General features: G+C 36.7%; 2 protein-coding genes across 2 annotated transcripts; both read left to right on the top strand.

Moving 5' to 3' along the window:
* The first annotated feature begins 7,706 nt into the window (after positions 1–7,706).
* LOC122035313 lies at positions 7,707–15,359 on the top strand. The gene is made up of 6 exons (XM_042594725.1): positions 7,707–8,113; positions 8,241–8,314; positions 8,427–8,818; positions 8,897–9,417; positions 13,362–13,466; positions 14,990–15,359. The coding sequence occupies exons 1-6, from the start codon at positions 7,707–7,709 to the stop codon at positions 15,357–15,359; spliced, it is 1,869 nt and encodes a 622-aa protein (XP_042450659.1).
* A 193-nt stretch (positions 15,360–15,552) lies between these two features.
* LOC122034686 (pyruvate dehydrogenase E1 component subunit alpha-1, mitochondrial-like) lies at positions 15,553–21,893 on the top strand. Its single transcript, XM_042594018.1, has 8 exons — positions 15,553–16,313; positions 16,402–16,481; positions 18,096–18,173; positions 19,154–19,249; positions 19,339–19,410; positions 19,519–19,572; positions 19,669–19,734; positions 21,535–21,893. Exons 1-8 carry the CDS (start codon positions 15,632–15,634, stop codon positions 21,577–21,579), a joined length of 1,173 nt encoding a protein of 390 aa, XP_042449952.1. The 5' UTR covers positions 15,553–15,631; the 3' UTR covers positions 21,580–21,893.
* The last annotated feature ends 4,195 nt before the right edge of the window (positions 21,894–26,088 follow it).

The raw sequence follows: 26,088 nt of genomic DNA, 5'->3' as shown, positions 1-26,088 counted from the left end.
ATCGATCCAGAAGTTTTTCCAGAGCACAGAGGCGCTCTGGATCGATCCGTGGATCGATCCAAAGCCTCCCCAATCGATTGGGAGCAATCCAATCGATTGGGATTCGACCGTTGGCGTCGTTTATAGCTGTTGGCGTGCGATTTCTTCAGCAGAACTTCACCGATTCATTCCAGATTCAACACAGCTCCTCCCCAGCACTCTCTAAGCTCCTCACCGCCAGTTCTTGAAGGTTCTTGGAGGTTCATCCAAGTCAAGAGGCGAGTTGCAACGAGAAGAAGAAGAAGCTAGAGTTTTTACTGCATTTCTTGTAAGCTTTTGCTTATTCTTTACTACCCTTTCTTCTTCTTGTAATGAGAGTCTTGTAGGGCTTCTCCGCCCTCGGTAGTTACCGAAAAGTAGTGTTTTCATAGTGGAGGGTGCGTGCGTGGTGTGGATCCTTGGATTAGTCATCTCCGTTGGAGGTGGATACCAAGTAAACTCCTAGTGTTAGCGTGTTTGTGTTTGTTTATGTATTTTCCGCTGCGCATTCTTGAAGAAACAAGCAACACCGAGCAACGAGCACGCGACGAGCTATTCACCCCCCCCTCTAGCTACTTTTGGTCCTAACAAGTGGTATCAGAGCGAGGCCGCTCTTCACCGGAATCATCGTCGGAAGGGTCAAGCATATAAAGAAAAGCTAGAGGGTGAAGAAGTTGGAGCAAATTCTTCAAGTTCAAGACTTTATCAAGCTCAACTTCAAGATGCAATTCCAAGATGGGCTTGGATTTGACACAAGGGTGGCTCCACCATACACTTCTACGAGTTTCGATTCTTGGAAATCAAGAATCGAAAATTTTCTTATGATGGAGATAGAGCAATGGTTTGCTCTAATGGAAGGCTTCAAGGCTCCAAGAAATTCAAAGGGCAAAGTTCTAAAGAAAAGCAAATGGAGCCCGGAGCAAGTCCAAAGGTGCGAGGTAAATGACAAAATGACCAAGCTTTTGGTCAATTTATTGTCAAGCACCATCCTTTGCAAAATTGGAGAGTTTGAAGATGCAAAGGAGCTATGGAGCAAATTGGCCAAGCTTCATAAAGAGATCCCCTCCACTGTACAAGATCATGAAGAATCCAGAGAGGGTGACTCTTTGGAGCAAGACCAAGAGGAGGACTCCGAGGTTGAGAGATGCTCAACCTCCGAAGAAGAGGAAATCCAAGAAGCTTCATCCTCAAGGGAATGCAACGAAGGGAACTAGGAGGGAGCATACTCCTTGTTTCATGTTCAAGATGATGAAGCCTCCACCTCTAGGATTGAGGGGGAGCAATCCTTGGTGACTCCGGATCAAGAAGAAGGAGAAGCTTCTACATCCGGGTCAAGTGAAGAAGAAGAAGATGGTGCCACCTCCGAAATTCAAGAAATAGCAAATGGAGGAGCAAGTGTCATCCCTACACAAGAAGGTATAAATGTTTCAATTAAAAATAAAAATCATATAATATGTTTTGAGTGTAGGGAAAGTGGGCACTACAAGAGCAAGTGTCCCAACTTGGCCAAGAAGAAGGGCAAGGAGAAGCCCGAGGAGACCATTCCCGGAACAAAGAAGAGCAAGGAGCATATCATATGCTTCTCTTGCAATCAAAAGGGGCATTACCGGAGTCAATGCCTCAAGGGAAGAAGATGGTCAAGACTCAAGGAGGCATTAGTCAAGGGGAGCCTCCAAGGTAAAGAAGAAGGTAACATTTATTGAGCCTACTCCTTTACATTATGGTAAAAAGCATGATAGTTCTAATTTTATCATTTTAATGCGATTTACCATAAGAATAGGAAGCATGAGGGCTTTAAGGAAAAGCATGTGGCCCTACATGCCAAAACTACTACACCTAAGGCTAGGAATGTAGGTAAAAGTCTAGGCAAGAACTCTAAGGATTGTAGCTACAAGCCTAGAAACAAAAATGCTCATGGACTTAATGGAAAACCAAAAACTAAGGACTTAGTGATGGAAAATCAAGTCTTGAGGTCAAGACTTGATAAAATGGAAAAGACCCTAAGAAGGATGGAAAATATCTTATTAGGCCAAAATGAGCATAGCCTAGGTCTAGGAGCACAAAGGTCATCCAATGGTCATAGAGGTTTGGGATACAAACCCAAAGCTAAAAAGGATGTGCCTAGTTATCATAGGGTTCCATATAGCTATGGAACAAACCCTAAGTTTAGAGGTCAAGTTCAAGATACAAGGGAAGATATCCCTAGAAGTATCTTTGCAACCAAAGTGACTAAGACTTCTAAGAAGTCTAAGAAAGTCACTAACAAGGTCACAAGAGAGGCTATCCCTAGAGTTGACCTAGAAAATGTGACCAAGGCTTCTAAGAAGCTCAACAAGGTTACTAGGAAGGTATCTAGGGAAGTTATCCCTAGTGAGTACCTAGAGCATCCAAGGAGCACCAATAGGTGTTGGGTTCCTAAGAGCATCTTCTCTACCCCATAGATGGGTTAGAGAGTGTCAACTCCGATTAGAAGGGTAGTTAACCCAACTTTGAGGAAATTGACACTCAAGGAGCATTTTCAAGGTTTTTGTTAACCTTTGAAAATGAAATGGAATTATTATTTACTCTTTGAAAGAGTAAAATGTGCCTAATGGTGGAAAATTGATTTTATCTTAAAAAGGCATAAATTGGGAAAACCTAGAGAAATACCAAGTTGGGATTTTGGTATTCTCTTATAAATTTTAAGGCACTCCGGGCCTTGATTTATGTGATTACTCTTGAGGAAATATGGAATATGCCAACATTTGAGGATAAGCTTAATTTCAATTGGCATAAATTAATCAAGAGAATTAGAAATGCCCATTTAGGTTTTGGCACTCTCTTGAAGCACTTTGGGCAATCTAGGGTTTAAGTTTTAGGATTAGCTAAGATTAACAATACTTAGATAGGTAATCTAGGTATATTTTATTTATGCTAAACCTTGCCATGATTGTTTGCTCATAATATGCCATAACATCATATTTTATCTTATTTGTATTTTGCATTCATGACTTATCATAAAAAATACAAAAATACCATGTCATGCCATACATACATCATGTAGTTATAGGAATCTTTCTTTTGAAAGCTATTTTATTTTGATGTATGCCATAACATTATCATGCATTATGTTTATTTCCTTAAAAATTAAGGACATATGGCATTAGTTAAACAAGTGGCATTTGTTTACAACAAGTGGAATAAACAAGTGACATTTGTTTAACAAGTAAATCAACAAGTAACATCCTTTGTGGATGTCTACCTCTCAAAATGCCTAGATAGATATGCATGATCCCTAGAATAGGGCAAAACCAAAATCTTACATCTCACAAAGACCTATAAGATGACTTGTATGTGTTTCAGTGCATATTAGATACAAGTGAGATGTTAGGATGATGAACAAAACTCAAGATGTTGATTTAGTGCATTCTTTTGAGTTTTAAGTTCATCAAAACACATAGTTATGTGTTTTCCCATCATTGGGAAAACTAATGTACAAGTCATGTGCATTATGGCCAAGGAACATGATGGGATATTGGTTTTGAAAATGTTTTTAAAATATTTTTGGAAAACTTTGGTGAAGGCTATCTTTTGATAGTAATCACCATTGAATAGTTAGACACAAACTTGAAGAAAACGCTAAAGTTTTTGTAAGTTTTCAAGTTTGTGCCAATCTTTGAAAATATAAAGTATTTTCATAGAAAGCTATTTTTCCATGATTAAGTATGCCCTAAATAATGTCTACACGAAATTTCATGATTTTTGGATTTTTGTAGAATTTTCTGAAGTTGACTGAAATGGAATTTCAGCAACTATCAGAACTCCGATCGATCCATGGATCGATTGGAGTTCCTGAATCGATCCGTGGATCGATTCAGAAGGTAAATCTCGCAAGCAGAAGCTCGCTGGATCGATCAGTGGATCGATCCACACATACTGAATCGATCAGTGGATCGATTCGGTTGGTTCAATCGATTGGATCCCAACTCCAATCGATCCAAGTTGCTGATTTTGGCTGGGAAGGCCTGACTTCAGCATCTTTGAACCATGGTTAGTCTATGTAACCATTCCAAACCCTTAAAATATATTTGTATACATAAAAAGGGTGTTTTCGTGTTGAAAACAAGGATGGAATGGTTAAGGAAGACTTCATTGAAGTTTAGGTTGAGGTTTGTTTCAAATTTTGAACATTTGAATCTCAAAACTTCTAAATCTGGGTTTCCTAAAGGTTTAGGGATTCCAAGTCATTGTTGGTGCAATGACAGAAGTTACCACCATGTCTTTAGGGGGAGGGACTCTTTAAAGGCATGAAAATTATTTTTCATGAACCTTGGAAGGTGGTTAACCTTCTTTAAAGAAAATGCTCATGGACGAGCTTTTGAACTTGAAATGGGGAGTGGATATCCTCATTATTTCAAGTGGGAACTCAAGATGTTAGAAAATGCTCAAGGTTGGGTATTTGTCTACATTGAGGAAGAAGTTAAGGATAAATGAAGGGTATGGGACCTTCATTATCATGTTGGTTTAACGAGTGAAGTTGTAACCAATGATGAGCAACTCTTCAGGGGGAGAGTTTTCAACAAAAGGATTTGTTGAAGTGTGCCCAAAGAGGGGGCATAGGTTGATGTGTGCCAATAGGGGAGAATGAAAGGACGTGTGAAAGGGAGTAAGTTAGGCTTTCATTATCTAAGAGGAGTTTTCCTCTTAGGGGAGAATGAAAAGCTTAACTTATGCTTTCATTACCTAGTGGCATGAAGAATGAGGCTATGGGATTAGCCTAACTTACATGTGGCATTGTAAGTGTTATTGTGGTATTGTCAAACATCAAAAAGGGGGAGATTGTTGGTGCAACATCCCTCAGGTCAAGGTTGACCTGGTTGACCAAGCTGAGTCTTGGTTTGGGTTTAGATGTTTGACAATAAGATATTGATTGAAGAAGAGTCAAGTAGGTCAAGGATGACCGGATACTTGACTGGGAAGTCCTAACTGGGATGTTAGGCGGGAGGAAAATCCTGGTGAGTGAAGCCGGTGAAAGACCTAGTGAGTGAAGCTAGGCAATGGAAGTCCTAGTGAGTGAAGCTAGGCAGAAGAAAATCCTGGTGAGTGAAGCCAGGTGAAAGACCTAGTGAGTGAAGCTAGGCAATTGGGAAGTCCTAGTGAGTGAAGCTAGGCAGGAGAAAAATCCCGGTGAGTGAAGCCAGGTGAAAGACCTAGTGAGTGAATCTAGGCAATTGGGAAAGTCCCGGTGAGTGAAGCCAGGCAAGAGAAATCCAGATGGGTCAAGGTTGACCAGACATCTGGTGAGAGTCCAAGTAGGTCAAAGGATTGACCGGATACTTGGCACGAGGAAGAAAAGTCCAAGTAGGTCTTAGGGAGTGACCGATACTTGGCAAGAAGAGAAAAGTCCAAGTGGGTCAAAGGGATTGACCGGACACTTGGTGAGAGAGTCCTAGCTGGCCAAGGGTGACCGGATGCTAGGTCTTATGTACCAACAAGTCATGGTTGACTAGATGTTGGTTTAGGGGCTTTGGGCTTGGTTTTGGGCAAAAACCAAGGTTTGGATTGATCCGTGGATTGATCCAGCAGGTTTGGATTGATCCGTGGATTGGTCCAGCAGGTTTGGATCGATCGGTGGATCGATCCAGAAGATCTGGATCGATCCACCGATCGATCCGGTGAGTCCTCACGAACCGCTTTGGATCGATCCGTGGATCGATTCAGAGGTCCCAATCGATCGATGGATCGATTGGGACGTTCTTCTAGCGATAGAGCCGGATCGATCCGTGGATCGATCCAAAAGTTTTTCCAGAGCACAGCGCCTGGATCGATCCGTGGATCGATCCAGCCTCCCAATCGATTGGGAGCAATCCAATCGATTGGGATTCAACCGTTGGTGCAGATGGCGTGCGATTTCTTCAGCAGAACTTCACCGATTCATTCCAGATTCAACACGGCTCCTCCCCGACTCTCTAAGCTCCTCACCGCCAGTTCTTGAAGGTTCTTGGAGGTTCATCCAAGTCAAGAGGCGAGTTGCAACGAGAAGAAGAAGAAGCTAGGGTTTTTACTGCATTTCTTATAAGCTTTTGCTTATTCTTTACTACCCTTTCTTCTTCTTGTACTGAGAGTCTTGTAGGGCTTCTCCGCCCTCGGTAGTTACCGAAAATGAGTGTTTTCATAGTGGAGGGTGCGTGCGTGGTGTGGATCCTTGGATTAGTCATCTCCGTTGGAGGTGGATACCAAGTAAACTCCTAGTGTTAGCGTGTTTGTGTTTGTTTATGTATTTTCCGCTGCGCATTCTTGAAGAAACAAGCAACACCGAGCAACGAGCACGCGACGAGCTATTCCCCCCCCCCCCCCCCCCTCTAGCTACTTTTGGTCCTAACAAGTATAAGTCATATTCCATGGATTCACCGGCGGAGGCAAGGGGGTGCGAGGGGGTGCGGAAGCACCCCCTTGCTTCTGGAGAAAAAAAGAAGAATTAGTTATGGTGCAAAAATTAAGGGCATAATTATAATTGTTTAAAATTATTGGACCTTTTCACAAAAGTACCATTAAAAACACCTTATTCCCTTTTCTTTCTCAGTTTCGATCCTATTCCTACACTTTCGTTTTCGTTTTATTTTTCAGCCGCCGAACCTTTTTTTTTCCCAGCCAATCCTTTCTTTAAACCAAAATATCTCATTATTTCCCCTTCTCCAGTCTCCTCACCGTTGCCCTCATCTTTATCGCCTCATCACTTCGTCAACGCCTCACGCCAGTGACGCCACTACTGTTCACGGTTAGCCTGTTCCATCGACGTCGCTGCCAGCCTGCCACTATCGACGCCGCTGACATTGTGCTCCGCCGGTGATTCTCCACAACAAGCAAAATTTCTTCAATTTTAGGTAAATCTTGTTCCTTATTTCATCTAATTTCTAATTTCATGATTTATACTTGGTAGTATATTAATTGTTATGTTGATTGCATAAATTAATAATTTTGAGAAATTGACATAGGTTATGGAGAAAATTTTAAAACGAAGTATTGAGTCTTCTAAGAATTCTATGGAAGAAAATAGTAAGAAAAAATATTCTCGTGTTGAATTCAACCCGGATGATGTTGTTAGTGACCCAGGGCTACGCAAACCAATTAATGAATTTGATATTTCTATTAGAGATCAGATTCGAAGAGAATATTTGATTAGAGGACCTTGTCAACCATTTGGTCATAGTTATCCCCAAAGACAATTTGGTAAAGAGCATAGAAGTTTCCAAGTTGCTTGGTTTAAAAAATTTTCATGGTTAGAGTACAACATATCAAAAGATGCAGCTTTTTATTTTTGGTGTTATCTCTTTAAAAATTCTCATAGAGGATGTCGAGTTGGAGATGAGGCATTTACTAATTCAGGGATGACTAATTGGAGAAAAGCAATGGAAGTATTTAATACGCATGTTGGTGGTGTAGCTAGTGCTCACAATGATGCGAGAACACAACTTGAGGCTTTTAAAAATCAACGACAAAGTATGTCACATTTGCTACAAGCACAGGGGCGTGAAATGGAGGTTGCATATCGAACTCGATTAACGGCAACTTTAGATGTTACACGCTTTCTTTTGAAATAAGGTTTGTCTTTCCGTGGACATGACGAGTCATTGAATTCCTCAAATAAAGGTAACTTTCTTGAATTGATTGAGTGGTATACCCAAAGAAATGATGAGGTTGCCAAGACCATGAATGAAAATGCCCCTGGAAACAATCAAATGAAGTCTCCAACAGTTCAAAAGGATTTAACACGGGCTTATGCTGCTGAAGTCACAAATGTCATTCTTAATGATATAAAAGACAATATATTTTCTCTTATGGTTGATGAGTGTCGAGATATTTCAGTCAAAGAACAAATGGAAGTTGTTTTAAGATACGTGAACAAACATGGATGTGTTATTGAAAGATTTCTTGCTATTGTACATGTGTCTGACACTTCTGCTATTTCTTTAAAGAAGGCTATTGATGAATTGTTTGCAAAACATAAGTTGTCATTATCAAGATTGAGAGGTCAAGGATACGATGGAGCTTCAAATATGCGAGGTGAGTATAATGGATTGAAGGCTCTTATATTGAAGGAAAATTCATCTGCAAGGTATGTCCATTGTTTTGCTCACCAACTTCAGCTAGTTGTTGTTGCAGTTGCTAAAAGCAATCGAATTGTGAGTGATTTTCTTCCAATATGTTACTATGATTGTGAATATTACTGGTGCTTCATGCAGAAGAAAAGATAAGTTTAGACAACTTGAACATGATAGACTTGTAGAGTGTTTGGAGAAAGGAGATATTGTTAGTGGCAAAGGAAAAAAATCAGGAAATCAGTTTAAAACGACCAGGGGATACTCGTTGGGGTTCACATTACATGACTATTATCCGTTTGATGTCTACGTGGACTTCTGTTTTACAAGTGCTTGAAAATGTGTATGATGATGGTACTAATGATGATAATAGTGGTATCGCCACCAGTTTAATTGATAAGATGGAGAGTTATGAATTTGTGTTTGTGATGCATTTGATGAAATCTTTATTGGGAATCACAAATGAATTGTCACTTGCCTTACAACAAAAGGATCAAAACATTGTACTGACTGTCAGTTTGATCAAGACAATGAAAGTTCGATTACAAAAATTGAGAGAGGAAGGATGGGAGAATTTTTTGGATGTCGTCAACAAATTTTGTAGTAATCATATGATCCCAGTACCGAATATGGAAGAAAATATGAGAACTCGTGGTCGCAGCAGACGTAATGGACAAATGATTACTAATTTTCATCACTATCGTGTTGAAATTTTTTGTCAGGTATTATTTTTAAATATTTTATTGAATTTTAATTTTTTAATAATGTTTTTTATTCTTTTTTTACTGTTACAATATTAGGTTCTTGATATGATGGTTCAAGAGATGAGTAATCGGTTTTCAGAATCAAGTACGGAGGTACTTACTTGCATTGCTTGCTTAGATCCAAAAGACTCTTTTTCTCAATTTGATATTGGTAAGCTACTCCACCTTGCTGAACTTTATCCGGAGGACTTTTCATTGACTGATCGTGCAATACTTGAGGACCAACTTGAGACTTACATTCAAAATGTACGAGGTGAATTTTCTATGATTGAAGATTTGGGAAGTCTTGCTAAAAAGATGGTTGAAACGGGGAAGAATACAATTTTTCCATTGGTATATCGTTTGATCAAGTTAGCATTAGTTTTACCAGTTGCAACTGCTTCTGTTGAAAAAGTTTTTTCTGCTATGAAAATTATCAAGACTGATTTGCGCAATAGGATGGGGGACGAGTGGATGAATGACAGTTTGGTAGTATACATTGAGAAGGATATTTTTGCTACAATTGAAAATGAACAAATTTTACAACATTTTCAACAGATGAGCACTCGTAGGATCCAGTTGCCTCCTCTTGTTTGTATGTCTAGATCTGATGCTGGTGGTTCAAGTATTAAAAAATAATTACTTTTTGGTATGCATATATTTTTATGTCTGTATTTAGTACTGTTATCTTTTAATATATTTATTTGATAATAAAAATTTTTTTTAGTTTTTTTTTGAGCACTCTTCTAAATTTTTTTCTGGATCCGCCACTGCATGGATTAGTACCGTTAGTATTTACATGTACATATGATGTTATTGTAATATATAATAGGGTTGATCTCTAATATGTGTAATATTTTACTGGTCAATGTGTCATGTTGTACAAAGCAAATCTCTCTATTTATCTTCCTTCTATATTACGTGAAGCGAGGTCCCAAAATAAGGATTATCACCAGATCAAAATTCATAATTATAAATTGTTTTTAATTACTAATAATAAATATCATGATTATTTTTACTTATTTCATTCTGATAAAGCTAAATTTATGTTTCCTATATATCATAGGAAAAATAGTCAAGAATTCTCCATTCAAGCAAATAAGAAATTAATGGCTAGAACTACTATAGTGATTAAGAAAACTGAAATGATTTTCGAATTACATGAGTATAGTTTGTGAATACAATTAGGAGGTGCAGTTGATATATTATTCTAATAAATTTTGGAGTTAATTTTTAATAAATGATTTTTTTTATCTGAAATAGCCACTATATTAGGACAAATGTTCATTTACCCCTTTTCAAAAAGCACTGAGATTGAGTTCAAATATGTCCTCCATCAGCTAAAATCTCATGACCTGATATAAATTCATATCAGACCCAACTATAGAATTTGAATTGAGGCGAGCTTGGGTCACCTTAAGCTCAAGAAAATTAAAGATGCTCGGCTATCTAATTAGCTCGACTTGAAACATTGAATTAAAATGAAAAAAAGGTTGTACAAACTACAATTTAAACCTTCAACCACGGACAACCGCAATAAATTCCTCTAGTCACAAACACCTCCTTAATTTATTATTTAATTTTAAAGTAATAATTATTTTAAATACTATAATATTGAATTAGCCTGGCTCAAGCAAGCTCGACGAGCTATCGAGCATGTATTACATGAGTTTAAGATCGACTCAAATATTAAACGAGCCTCAGTCAACTCTAAGTTCGAGTAGAGCTTTGACCAAGGTACTCACGAGCGACTTAACTCATTTACACCCTTAGTTGGGTCTGATATAAATTGATATCATACTCAACATGAGATTTCATCTAATTTCAGTTTAAATCCATTAATTCACCCAGAGAATTCCGATTGTATATTTTAGGTCATGTGGATTTTTGAGGTTGCAAGGAGTTCAAATATACATTTTATTATTTATTTCGACTTCTCTGGTCCAATGTAAGATTTCAATTGATTCTTTCAATAATATTTTAAACATTTTCGGAGGAGTCAAAATACATAATGAAGGTCATATTTAAAGTCTTTGCAACCTCATAAATCTATAGAACTTGAAATAGATGCAATCGGAACTCTCTAAATTAATTAATAGATTTCAAAAATTTATTGATTAATTTTAAAAATTCTGATTACATCCATTTAAGGTCTTGTAAATTTCTGAAGTCATCATAAGTTTGCATGCAAGGTGGACATGAAAGAGGAAAAGAAAATAGAAGATAGAAAAAGAAATCTACATGAGAAATTCAAATAATTGAGTGTGTCTTTTCTTAAATATTAATAAAGTAATGTGTACCTTTTGCTCAACTGGAAAATTTACATGAGCTTTTTGATAAATTACCACAATTAAGAACTTCCTCTCATCTAGAAGGTATTTAATATCATGATTTGTCATTCTCCCATGATATTGAGACAGAATGAGAAGAGGATCATCTTGTGCTACACATGAATATAACTAAATTTGCTTAAATTTTCTTTCAGTTAAATTGTTTTAAACTTTAAATATGCAATATATTTTAAAATAATAGTTTCACACAAATATTTTTTAAAAACAAGTGAAAAAAAACCCTTCAAAAGCCAGGGGAGGATCCTGTGGGGACATCGATGATCACTCCTTTTTTTTTCTGACGATGAAATTCTTAATATTATAAAATTCTACCAATAAAAATAAAGGATATCATCTTTTATTTATGATCATCTTTCCATACTTAAATTTCTAAGTCTGCCACTGTCAAAAGTTTCCCAAACGTCACCAACCATTGTTTTCTATTCGACCTTTTTTTCCGAAGAAATAAAAACCTGCCGATTCTTGCTTCCCTTAAACGCAATCCTAAACCCATAGCTAGCTGGCGAAGAAATCTACATAGACGGCCAGGATCGACTGGGTGGTGTTTGGGTAATCCAAAATCAAATACTGAGCGTTTCATTACGATACTTTCCCAATTTTTCATTTTGTTTCCTGAAGTTTTTGAAAATACTATTTTACCTCTCTATATTTAGAATGTCGTCTTTAATTGTTCGAGTTGTTAAAAAAAAAACGTAACTGATTAGGTCATGTGAAATTTTTTATTATTTGTTAAAATAAATCAGAAGCCTGCCAACTATCATGAAATACATAATAATTATAGATTGAACTAGCGATATATCTTAGTATAAGAAAATACTCTCATTTTTTAACTATTGTTCTAGTTGTTCCAACCTGTAAAATTATTTCTAAAAAAATTTAATTTGGTTAAAAATGTACTTTTATGTTAAAAAGGACTTTAATGACTTGATGAATATCGTTTAATATCGATCAAGCTAACTTAAACTAACTTTAAAAAGATCAAAATCATCTTTAAAAAGGTCAATCATTTAAAATAATTGTTACAATTATAACAATCATCAACTGACTGCTACTAACAATCATTAATTAATTGCTACATGCTGATAGTCATTATAATAATTTCATGATAATTTTAATCATTTTAAAATAAATTTAATTAAATTTAAAATAATTTTGATATAATTCATAAATATTTTTTTTATATAAAATACTCCTTATACGGATTTTTCTAACTGAGTTGAATCAGTTTGTTTTTACAATTTATATCAATTAAATTGAATTCAAGAATACTGAGTTAGAGTCAGGGTGTCTGAAGTGAGCGCCCCGCTTTCAGTTGCTCAGTGGTCATGCACACAAGGTGATGCATAACCTATTAAATTTTGATATTTTATATGCTCACGAAGTATATTATATGGATTTATAGTTTAAGATTTTATGATTTAAAAATTGAGTTATAATAAGTTTAAGTTAATAAAAAAATTTCTCTAGGGTTCCTTGTTGGATTATAGTATTTAAAATTAAAAAATTTAGATACTCATATTGTTCCTCTTTATGAAAATTTTGATTATATATATATAATGAGTAAGTCCAGATGTCTCAATTTCGTTAAAAAAGAAAATTGACTGAAGGAGGCCCCTTTAATCAAGGCGCCTACGATTCTTCAACGGACAGTCCGCATCAGAGTAATTCTCTCTCTATATATGATATGTTACAGACTTAGTTTTGCACTTTCCGTACGCACTTGAGTGGTCGGGCACTCGAAAGTGACTCGAGCGCTCCGATTGAATGCATTCAATAGTCCCAAGTTACTTCTAGATGTCCCGACTACCGTGGTACATGTATCGCAAGGAATGGTACACCAGGTATCATTTCTCTCCCTACGTATACTTTTTTTAAAGTTGACCTAAATTATTATTCTTAAATCATTTATTAATTAATACAATTCATTTTGTTAATTATTTTAATGTGAGTTTTATTAATTTTTTTTTTTCAATTATGTTCTTGAAAAAAATTTAATTGCTTTTCACGAGAATATTAAAGAAGGGGACGATGGTTTAACCATTGGAAATATAGGGGCAAATCGATAATACGCCAATTTTAAGCATGGGGATCCTCTGGACCGCATATACAAAGACTAGTCTTGGTCCTTCATTTGTATTAGTTGGATTTAATGATCTCTATCTGTTAAATAGGTGGGATATCAGGGATTCTCTGGTTCATAATTTGCGGGTCAGAGAATGGTCCATTGATTATGATACCGATTATGATAGACGGGCACGGATCTTCTGGATCGTAAAGTACGGCTCAAATGATGGACCACATCACTCATAGGTGGAATTTTATAAACCTCACCTATTATATAGGTGGGATCCATGAAATCCCATCTATAAACGACCCCTGGTCTAGGAGCGGACTAGGGGTTATGGTCCAGAGGATTCTGAGACCTTATCTGTTTAAGTGATAGAGCCTATCAAAATAAATCAATTCATAAGATGGATCATCCTCTCATCCACAAATTACAGACCAAAAAATCTATGTTCAGAATATCAAATTCCACCAATCCATTTGTCCTCGGACTAGGACAGACGGTCAAGAGGATGCACCACCAATTTTAAGGGACGAAGTGAAATTTGGCAGTTCGGATCCTTTGGACCAAATATCCCTAGACCATCCCTAGACCACAAAATCCATATAAAAGGTTATCACGTGCAAGGCACGTGCACACAGGAAATTCAACTCACGCGAAACGCAAGAGGAGGTAGCGAGCCCTAGCCTCCATCGTCCTCGCGTCCGCGACAGTGTGAGGTTTCCCAGCCCAAATGAAGAGGAGGAGGAGCCCTAACCTCACGCCCGTGACGGAAGCCCCTCTCGCCCCCAAATTTCCCGGCAGCGGAAAACCCTCACGCCCACATATTTCCCAGCCCTAACCCCTCGCGTCCCCGATGACCTCCAGCGTCCCCGACGACCTCCAGACAAAGTCGTACTTGTGTTCGACGAGGCCTGAAGCGCATACTAAAAAATTACTCTTTTGCTATGATAAATAATAATAAAGTTCAATTTACAAATAACATATATACTAAATATATAAATAAACTAAAAATAAATATATTACATTAATAAAAAAAATAATAAATATTTAAAATAATTATATAAACACTACTCTATTTTAGAGATAAAAATATTTATCAAATCTGCATAATTCAATTGTCGAACTCTTTCTTTCTCAATCGATAACATTGATAGCTCATTTAGTATATCCTATAACACTGAGACCAATGCGGTGGTCGTAGGCAGTAGCAAGACGATAAGTAATAACCACCATGCAAGTAGGTCGCAATTCACACAAGCGACTGAGGTAGCATGCGACAGCCTCGTGCTACGCAATTAAGTCATGCGAGCAAAGACCTACCGCCAGCCCGCGTCAAGTGAGATAGCCACTGCGAGAATCGACGCGATTAGGTTGCACAAACGATCCTTGTTGCATGATTAGGTTACAATTAGTATCACGTGTTGCAAGACGAAGAAGATGATCGAAGAAGAAGATTATGATTACCTCTTATTCCGTGGATCCGTGCCTTGGTAGAAAGAACGCCGAAGAAGAAATCGCGTGCAAAGAAGAGCAACACCGGAGAAGAAATTCCGTGCAAAGAAGAGTCATGCGTTGGTGTGTGCCTCGGAGCTGTGAGAATAGGTTTAACGACCATTTAGGATCCATGCCTCTCATTTTTTTTAATATAATTAAAAAAATGGGCTCTTCATTGGGCTGACCCCTGAGGCGGTTGCCTCTCTGGCCTCATGGAAGTTACGGCTCTGCCTCCAGCGTCCCCGACGGCCTCCAGCGGCCCCGACTCACCCAGAAATCCAACTCCGATGACCTATTACAGCGTGAGGTTTCCTTTAATTGCCCCGACTTATTACGTAGAAATCTAACAGTAGCAGAGCTTGGGCTGTCGCCGGTCGCGGGCAGGGCTGGGCCTCGGAGGAGTCAGGGAACTGGGTCGTCGCCGTCGGATCGCGGTGGGTTTCTGCATGAGTCGCAGACGCCGCGGGCCGTCGGGGACACTGGAGGCCGTCGGGGAGGGGTTAGGGCTCTGAAATTTGTGGGTGAGGTGGTTTTGGAGCCCTGCCGAGGGATCGCGGTGGAGTTTTTGTCGCTGACGGATCGCGGGTGCGAGGACGATGGAGGCTAGGGCTCGCTGCCTCCTCTTGCGTTTCGCGTGAGTTGAGTGTGCATGTGCCTTGCACGTGATAACCTTTTATATAGATTTTGTGATCCAGGGATGATCCAGAGATGTTTGGTCCAGAGGATCCGAATTGGAAATTTGGTAAAATATGGTGTGCAAACTTAATAATTGTTTTTTTATTCTCTAAATAAACGTTGCAAAAAAAAATCTCAATTTTGTCGCTGCTTCTTGTTTTCCAACCGCATCCACCTTTCCACAGATCCGCCCTACCTTCCTCCATGGCCGCCGTCCGCCGCCTCTCCGCCGTGCCGATCCGGCGCTGCCACCCCCTCTTCCTCCTCCGCTCCTTCTCGTCCGCAGGTAGCGAGCCGACGATCACCGTCGAGACCAGCGTCCCCTTCACGGGCCACAAGATCGATCCGCCTTCGCGCTCCGTCGAGACCACCCCCTCCGAGCTCCTCTCCTTCTTCCGGGAGATGTCCCTGATGCGCCGCATGGAGATCGCCGCCGATTCGCTATACAAGTCCAAACTCATCCGCGGGTTCTGCCACCTCTACGACGGCCAGGAGGCCGTCGCCATCGGCCTTGAGACCTCCATCACCAAGAAGGACGCCATCATCACCGCTTACCGTGATCACTGTATCTACCTCGCCCGCGGCGGGACCCTCGTCGAGGCCTTTTCGGAGCTCATGGGCCGCCGCGCCGGGTGCTCCAAGGGAAAAGGAGGATCGATGCACTTCTATAAGAAGGATTCCGGGTTCTTCGGCGGGCATGGGATCGTGGGTGCCCAGGTGCCGCTCGGATGCGGCCTCGCCTTCGCCCAGAAGTACTTGAAGGAGGGAACTGTGACCTTTTCATTGTATGGTGATGGGGCTGCCAACCAAGGGCAGCTCTTTGAAGCCCTTAACATATCGGCGCTTTGGGATTTGCCTGCCATCTTGGTCTGCGAGAACAATCATTGTAAGTAGAAAATGATAGGTGAATAAAAGTCAAAAATGTTATGCGTCTTGTTGGGTTTGGCTGATCTGCTTCTTGTGTTTCGTTGTAGATGGCATGGGGACGGCTGAATGGCGTGCTGCAAAGAGCCCTGCGTACTATAAACGAGGCGATTATGTCCCTGGTCTGAAGGTATAATCGTTGAATCTGTTATTTTCCTTTCATTTCTCTATTCATTGTAGCAATTAAATCTGTTGTACAATTTCACAAATTCATTTCTTCATCATGCACTAAGAACACGCTGCATCAAGGATTAGTGCTATCTTTTACTCCCTCTTGTTTTTTTTTGTACTGCCTTGTGAATCGTTGGTTCTTAAACAACAATAAGTTATTTCCTGAATGATAATGAAATATGACAGTGAAACTATGTAAGTTACTAAAGTGGAATTAGATCAAAGATAATAATGCTGATTGCTTTTTGGAATCTATTTCAATGTTAAAATCCAACAAGTCCTCATGATTCTACTACCATTAATTCTATGCATAATGCCAAAATGCATATGTATCCCTGAATAATATTTTTTTTCCCCAATTATTCATCCATTTCATATTACCAAGTTTTATGATAGCCAAATAATCAACATTTATCTATTTTGATGCAACAACGATATGTTATTTGTAAAGTAGTTTTATTGGTTGGTTATTTGATTATACTTGAAATGGTTTAGTTGATTGGTTGATTAGTTTTCCAGCTTCATATTCTACATAGTTATCTATCTTTTAGCTTTAGATTGGCTATCCAACTTTTGATTTTTTATATACTCGTATAATTGAGTCTTTGCATTGAAATTTATGAAATTTAGAAATGAACTATTTGATATGTAAGTTGGCTCCAGGAAGTGTTTGTTCACAAGTATGCATACGTACTTTCTTCCCTATCCAATAATATGTATGCTATCAAAATTTAGGTGTCTAACTCTGATATATTTGTTCAGAAGTCGATTAATTTTAGCGTCCTAAAGAGTTGGATAGGCTTTGTGTTTCCTTTTAATAGTTTGTGAACCTGTTCAGTTTCCTTTTTTTATTAATTAAAATGGAGTTGAGGAGGAGAGTTTGTGAATTTGGAAAGAAGAAACTCTAGGTTTGATTGAATGTTATAATAAGAATGCATGGTGCTTTGTAACAAGAGTCGAAGCTGTTATAATAAAAATGGTGATTGAATGTTATGTAGAGTGTTGAAATTTGAAAGTTGAGACACAATCGGAAAATGCTGAAAGACACTCTTGGTGGTCCAAAATCTCCTCCAATTGTTTTAGTTATATGCAAGTTCTGGCAGGATCAAACTGAAAAGGTTTATAGACATTAACCATTCAAAATTAAATTACAATAATGATTCAGAAAACATGGAAAGAGCATCCCATTACTGAACCAAGCAAACAATTATATGATTTCATGAAAATTGTGTTTGCATTCCCACCTTGGTGTGGTTTTGGAAAAGGAAGTGGCTTGTGGCACATGATTAAGCAGATTGGCATTTTTATCATATACTTAGTGCACTAGTCCCTAATGATAGACTTGGATTATCTTCTATTTTACAAAGTGAACACTGAAGGTCAGACTCTGAATTCTGCAAACTTTCTATTGCTAGAAAACGGGTCACTTTATATGTAGCAGCAAGCTGACAAATGAAACATTGAATCTCATGTTTATCATTCGTGTGAAAGTCTGAAGTTAAAGAATATATTATAAAAACCCAATGTTTTGGTATTAGATTTTCTTGCGCTAATACAATGCTTGTCTGAACAGGTTGATGGAATGGATGTTCTGGCTGTCAAGCAAGCTGCCAAATTTGCAAAGGAGTATGCTCTGAAAAATGGACCTATGGTGAGTATCATCTTTTGAGATCAATCTTTCACTCTGAATTTCAGCTGGAAAGATTTGTCATACTTTTAGAGAATCTTGTAAATGAGATATAGAACAAATAACTGATGTATAACAACATTACATCAATGGCCTAGATGTACAATTTTTTCTTCAGATGCATTTAACTACAATCTGTTTATCAAATTCTTTTTCTTTTGTGCTTTGTAGGGATGAAACTTGAAACTGTCAATTAGTCTCTCTTTGACTGCATTATAAAGCTGGCACCATGTCTTTTTATTTCCCATAATGTTTATGTTTAACTTGTTACATATTTTCTGTTTCATACTTCCATTCCTCTTGTCCACACATCTATTAAATACTGTCTTCTTAGAAATTAAAGTTTGTTCTAGACATTTGCTTTTTCAAGTCCAATGAAAATAATATCTGTACCTGAAGTTGATAGAGGAAATATGACATTTTGGTGCACAAAGGGAATGGGCACTTCACCCCTTGTTATCTTACCTACAGTTGTCAAATCCTATTATGTTAATCAAATTTGAGTGTGTTCCACTCCAGCATCTCCTGCCTCCTTCCGGGAATCAGGATCCTTTGAACCTTACCTATTAAGGTTGTATGTAGACTCAACATCTACATTTTGATTTGAATGGTTTATGTCCTCTAATTATGCAAGTTACTGCACACCGATGTGATTTTGGACATTGTCATCCTTTCTGGTTGTTTTGCAGTTAGGATCTCTATGACAAAAGAATGCTTATCGAAATCTCATTTCATGATAGTTCCACATTATTTTATTTGTGTTCTTTGAAGTGTAATTGACATATAAAATTTTGCCCATTCTGTTGAACAAACTGCAGGTATCCATTTTATTTTCATCCTGAAAAAATGAATTCGTTAACTGTAATTATACATTCACTATCAGGATTCATAGTAACCAATATGCTTGTTTGAACATTTTTTTTCTTCCTTCTTTCATCCTACAGATTCTTGAGATGGACACATACAGATACCATGGGCATTCAATGTCTGATCCAGGAAGCACTTATCGCACACGTGATGAGATTTCTGGTGTCCGACAGGTTCATTAGATCTGAGCCATCTATTGGAACTGCTTGCTCATTGCATTATCTATTTTTCACCTGACCGAGTTTGTTGATTGCACTGGTAGGAGCGTGATCCCATCGAAAGAGTTAGGAAGCTGATATTCTCCCACGAGCTAGCCACAGCCTCCGAGCTCAAGGTATGTCATTTTTTTTCCCCAAGAACTTCAGACAATAAATAGTCATATTTTTTCTCGGCGACTCTCTGTAGTTCTTTTTTCAAAACAAAAGTACAAATGTTTATATAGGACATTGAGAAAGAAGTCAGGAAGGAAGTAGATGATGCCATTGCTGAAGCAAAGGTACTCCCGTTGCACTGGGAATTGGTTATAATATTCAGCTAAAAGTAAAATAGCATTTGTCTCTTGATCATGACATTATCTTCCCTCAATTTTCAGGAGAGTCCTATGCCTGATCCCTCCGAGCTATTTACCAATGTGTTCGTGAAAGGTTTTGGTGTGGAGGTAAGCCGGAATACTTGCATGGTAATCTAATGTGAATTAAACATAGAGGTATCAGCTTTCCTTCGGCTTGCAATGGCTTCACATGAGTTGTGCCGAATATGACACATATTGTCTCAAACCATAGACTAGCATGAGCTCGGGCATGAGCTATGGCTATGCGCTTCAGCTCCCCATGGCTTTGAACAGACTGTGTTTGGTATGACCCATATTGTTCTAAACCTTAGGCTTAGTACTAGCCCCTGCATGAGCATACTTGTGTAGCCCACAATGCCATCTCATTTACTCATAATTTCTTCTAAACAAATAATTGCTCAAGTGTTTAAAAAATATTATTTAAATATTTTAAGAGTATTTCAACGTGATTTTTATTTGTTAAACTCATGGAAAAAATGTTGGTTATGGATCGTTCTAGGTTCCCAAGCACTGCCTGGTTCGTCTCGGAGGTTGAGCACGACCTGATCTGTGCTTGGCCTGGGATGGCCAGTGTTTTGATAAATCTGTTTGGGCTAACAAGCTAGAGTCTCAAGATCCGACCCATTTGACATCATTGTTTGTTCTCTAAGACCTATTTGCTAGGAATAACTATGGTATCAATGTACATTACACCTACTTGAGCTCGGGTCTGGTCTGACCATATCTGAGTTTGCTTAAAATTATGTAATTAAAGCATTTCTAATAAATATAGGGTTACATCAATATTAACTTTAAGTCTCTATCCTTTTACACTAATTATGGATGAATTCACTGCATACATTGAAGGCAGTACCGTGGTGTATGTTGTTTACAGATGATATTATTTTGGTAAATGAAACACGTGAAGGAGTAAATGCTAAACTAGAGTTTTGGCGGGAAATACTAAAAGGGAAAAATTTTAAGTTTAGTAGAATAAAGATATAATATATGAAATTTAAGTTTAGTAATATTAGACATAATGAGATAATTGTTAGTATAGGAGATGATGAGTTACCTGGAATCGAGAGCTTTAGATATTTAGGACAAAATGATGGAGGGATTGAGAGAGATGTCTTATATAAAATACAAGTAGAATGATTGAAATAGAGGAGAGTGTCGGGTGTGTTATGTGATTGTAAAGTACCTCTAAAATTTAAAGAAAAATTCTACAAAATTATAGTTAGTCCTGCTATGTTATATGGAGTTGAATGTTGGGTTATTACTCGAGCATATAGCAGAAGATGAGAGTTGCAGAGATGAGGAAGGTGGATGTGTGGACATACGAGAATGAACATAATAAGAAATAAGAGTATTAGAGAGAAAGTCGGAGTTGTATCTATTGAGGAAGAACTCCGAGAGATACATTTAAGATGGTACGAGCATGTACTTAGGCGACCAATAAATGCTTCAGTTAGACGATATGAAACTATGACAAACACTCATATTAATGAGGAAGAGGAAGACCAAGAAAGACTTGGTTAGCAATAATAAAATAAGATAAAATTTATTTAAGTATAAATGATAATATAGTAAGAAATAGAAGTCAATGGTGTAAAAGAATTCACATAGCCGACCCCACCTAGTGGGATAAGATTTAATTGTTGTTAAAATTGTGTACACTCGTAAGTAGCGTCTTATTTTTATCCATTTAAGTTGGACAGTTACCCATCTTCTACCTGTTTATATCGAAAGTAGGTATTTAGGTTTACGTAATAGCAATTTAATCAATGTAAAATTCTAACCATCCTCACTATTTGCTTCGTTTTTATTTTCACTACTACTCATCATTTTTAATTCTTGTCGCTAATTTCACCTGCTGACATTCTTATTATCTTGTTTTTGCTACAGTCATTTGGTGCAGATAGGAAGGAGGTGAAAGCTATTCTTCCATGAAGAGACAAACCACCAAGTGAATCCTTGAGTACAATTTTTCCTCTCTCACGAAACCTTCAACAAATAAGTATGGAAATGAAAATTTTCTGGCTATTTTTTTGGCGTTTTAATTCAGTATGATACAGGTATAGATTGGCTTAACTTATTAAGTCAGGTTCTTCAAGTCTTCTCCTGAACATTTAAGGGGCTTTCTGAACTGTCAAAGCTGCAAAATTTATTTGCAGTTACTCTTGGTTTGTTTTGCTGGAATATAATCTCTAAGTATTCTTTTTTTAGAAAAAAGTGATTATTTTATATTTTTTGAATATTCAGTATATCTTTTGGTGCTTCTGTGACCCGATCTACCTATCTAGTGTACGTAGTTCATTTGGTTGTTTTTGGGTTGTCTCAGTGCGTCGAGCATGTCTAGCTCAGTAAAATTTTAATTAAATTCAAATAATCAATCAGAATCAATTGAAGTTAGGATTGTTTTTTTTTAAATCTCAATTATTTTGATTTATTCATTTTGATTTTGATTTTGTTTTTTAAATTTAAATTTCTGTTAATTCAATTATACGGATTGATATGTCAACGATCAATTGACTGTTGTATTTAAAATTTTTGATTTCAAAAATATCTCGTCTCAATTCATTGTTGGATAGCCCAATAATAGTCGATTCCAGTAGGAGTCCCGATTGATAAAAAAGTTTAATTAATTTGATAATTTATTGATTCAGTTTGCTTTTTTTAATAAAGTTTAATGGATTCGGTTTATCCAAAAACAAACAGATTTATTTAATTTTGATTCAATTGGTTATTTTGTGATTGATTACTCAGTTTTAGTTCAACTAGACTACTTTGGAATGTCATGCCTAGGTCATGTTCAACCTAAAAATATCTGATTTGTCCATTTGATTTTGGTTCGATTACTAAGCAAATATGGTCATAGTTAAATTTAAATCTAATAATAGTATATATAATTAATTAATTAATTATTAGTCTCGATATGATTATTGTTTAGAATAATAGATTTTAAAATAAAAGGTGATATTATTCATCTCAAATTTGATATAGTTTGTTTCTTGTTAAGATGTAAATAAATAAATTAGGGAGGATATTTTATTCTAATAGTTTTGATCTATTGATATATATTATTATTGGATGGTTTCAAATTGAATTAAAGCAAAAATTAAATTGAATATAGTTCCAATTTAATTTTTATTTTTATTTTTATTTTAAATTAATAAACGGATAAAGTTTCACAATATCTTAATCACTATCTAAATTTGAACATGATAAAATCATATAGCCATTTTTCAATTTTACCCCAGATTACTATTTCCAATCAATTGATAAATCTAACAATCGGGAATGGTTATATAACCATGTAACATTCCACCAATTTATTATTATAATATAACAATCAATTGATAGCAATAATTTCATAAAAAATGAGTTAAAAAATTACTATTCTTAATATAATGTGTCAAAATGATATTTTATGACATAGATATATTAAAAATATTTAGATAAAAGTGATTGATATATTTAGAAAAATTTGAATCACTCTAAATCAAGACCGATATATTTGTCTAAATCTCCTTAATAAATTTATACCCTTAAATATCAATTTGATATACTATGTTAAGAGTAGAAATTTTTTCAATCTATTTTTGATATAAAAAAATTATATCAAATGTTCATTATTTATTGTAAGTGTTATGACGATGATAATCAAACTTCATAAGACTCTCCTCTATCGGACAATATCAAATTTGAGGGCATAGATGTATTAAGGAGACTGAGGGCATAGATGTATTAAGGAGACTTAAACACATATAAAAGTCTTGGCTTGACTAATGAACTTAGGGAGCGTTTGGTTCTTTCCTAGGAATAGGAATCGGAATGAGAATCATTGTATTGTGGAATGGGAATGGGTATGAGCATGGATATCACTCTTAAAAGCAATGTTTGGTTAGTTGTATATCTTCTATCGAAATAAATCAAAGTTTCCTTTTTTACCCTTAAAGGAAAATAAGAGAAAAAATTAGATGTGAGAGAAAAATATGATGAAAGAGAATTATGAGAAAGAAAGTATTATGAGAGAGAAAATGTGATAAGAAAGAATGGAGAGAGAGAAAGTGTGATGAGAGAAAATGAAAAAAAAAGTGTGATTGGAGAGAGCATGATGAGAGACAATATGATGTGAGAGAAAGTATGATAGGAGAGGATGAAGAGAGAGAAAATATAGTGAGAAAAATGAGGAGAGCGAGTGTGATGAGAGAGATTGAGGAGAGAGAAAGTATGGTGAGAGAAAAAAGAACAGTGAATATGATGGGAGAGATTGAGGAGAGAGAAAGTATGATGAGAGAGAAAGTGTGTTGAGGAAAAAAGGAGGAAGTGTGATAAGAGAGATTGAGGAGAGAGAAAGTATGATGAGAGAGAAAGTGTGATGAGAAAAAAGAGAAGAGAGAGTGTGATGAGAGAGATTGAGGAGAGAGAAAGTGTGATGAAGAACAAAAGAATGAAGAAAGTGCGATGGAAGAGATTGAGAAGAGAGAAAATATGATGAGAGATAAAATGTAATGAGAAAAAAAGAGGAAAGAGAGTGTGATAGGAGAGATTAAGGAGAGAGAAAGTGTGTGATAAAATGATGAGAGAGAAATTATGATGAGAGATAAAATATAATGAGAGAATAAAGAGAGATAAGTGATATGAAAGAATAAATAAATAAATATATTTTGATATTTGATATTAATGGAGAAAATTTTAGTTTTAAGTCAAGGGTATTTTTGGAATAAGGGAATATTTTGATTGATGAAAATAGGGTAATGGCTCATTAAAGGGGAGGTACATAGGAATGAGTCATTACCTAATTTCAAGGATTCATTCCCTTATTTGTATTCCTATTCCTATAATCCAAACATTAACAATGGGAATCAATGATTCCCATTCCTATTCCCCACTCCTATTACCCTAAACCAAATGCCCCCTTAGAGAACTGTTAATCACTCTAAGCCAAGATTTTTGTATTCATTTAAGTTTCTTAATATATCTATGCTTTCAAACACCAATTTGACATATTATATTAAGAGTGATGATTTTTTTAACTTATTTTTTATTGAGTTACTATTACTAATAGATTGTCACACTATACTAATTGATTGATGAAATATTAAACGACCACAAAATCATTCCTAATTGATTGACATATTTACCAATCTATTGCGATTTGTAAATATGCCAATAAGAGGCGGAAAAAAGGAAATGAATTTTATCATCTTCAAATTTAAATACGTGAATTGAGTATTTCGGAACGGTTAGTAAATTATCGAATACTAAATAGTAAATTACCAAACTATGTAGATAAGTTTCTCAAATACCCAAATTAAATACGTAAATTTTAAAATAACCAAATTACGTATTTGTTACCCATTTTACCCCTTTGTATTAACCTAATTGGATGCTAGTTCGCTACAATTAGGATTATTTTTTTTTAAATATATCAATTTTTTTAAGAGATTGATTTAAGTTTTAAAAATTACCATTCTCAATATATTGTGTCAAATTAATGTTCAAGGATATTCATATAATCAGTTTAGAATGACATAGAATCAGGTACTATGTGTTCATTTAATTAAGTATATTTATGTTTTCAAATATCAATTTACTACACTATATTAAGAATACCGATTTTTTGAACATGAATATTAAAAAAATTTAATTTATGTTCAAAAAATCACCGTTATCAATATAAAGTGTAAATTGATATTTGAGAGTATGTATATTGTTGGGGTTGCAAGGTTGCAAACATAGTCCCATATTGAAAACACATGGAAAAGATCATGAGTTTATAAGAGAAAGATATCTCCATTGACATGAGGCCTTTTGGGGAGAGCCCAAGAGCAAAACCATGAGGGCTTAGGCCCAAAGTGGACAATATCATGTCATTGTGGAGATATCTAAATTCTTTTCGATCCTACAATTGGTATGAGAGCCCGGACTGCCAGAAGGTTTAACCACCGACTGTGCACAAGAGCTATGGTCTAATTGAACCATGTGAGTACAATATTGACCTCGAACAAAGAAAGTGGGGGCTCCTATGTTCGGATCAAGAGGACCAGACACCAGGCAGGAAGTCCTAGTAGGTCGGGTGGACCGAGGGGCAGGAAGTCCTAGTTGCGGTTAGGCAAGGAAGTCCTAGTAGGTCGGGTAGACTGAGGGGCAGGAAGTCCTAGTAGGTCGGGTAGACCGAGGGGCAGGAAGACCTGGTGGGTCAAGGATCGGACGTGAGAAGCCCATGGTCCTTTGTTTGAGGGGGGGATTGTTGGGGTTGCAAGGTTGCAAACATAGTCCCATATTGAAAACACATGGAAAAGATCATGAGTTTATAAGAGAAAGATATCTCCATTGACATGAGGCCTTTTGGGGAGAGCCCAAGAGCAAAACCATGAGGGCTTAGGCCGAAAGTAGACAATATCATGTCATTGTGGAGATATCTAAATTCTTTTCGATCCTACATATATAACC

This window comes from Zingiber officinale, chromosome 11B (assembly GCF_018446385.1).
Source record: "Zingiber officinale cultivar Zhangliang chromosome 11B, Zo_v1.1, whole genome shotgun sequence".
In the NCBI taxonomy this organism is placed as follows: Eukaryota; Viridiplantae; Streptophyta; class Magnoliopsida; order Zingiberales; family Zingiberaceae; genus Zingiber; species Zingiber officinale.
Note: the sequence above shows the minus strand (reverse complement) of the source record. Positions and strands in the feature narration are given on the sequence as shown.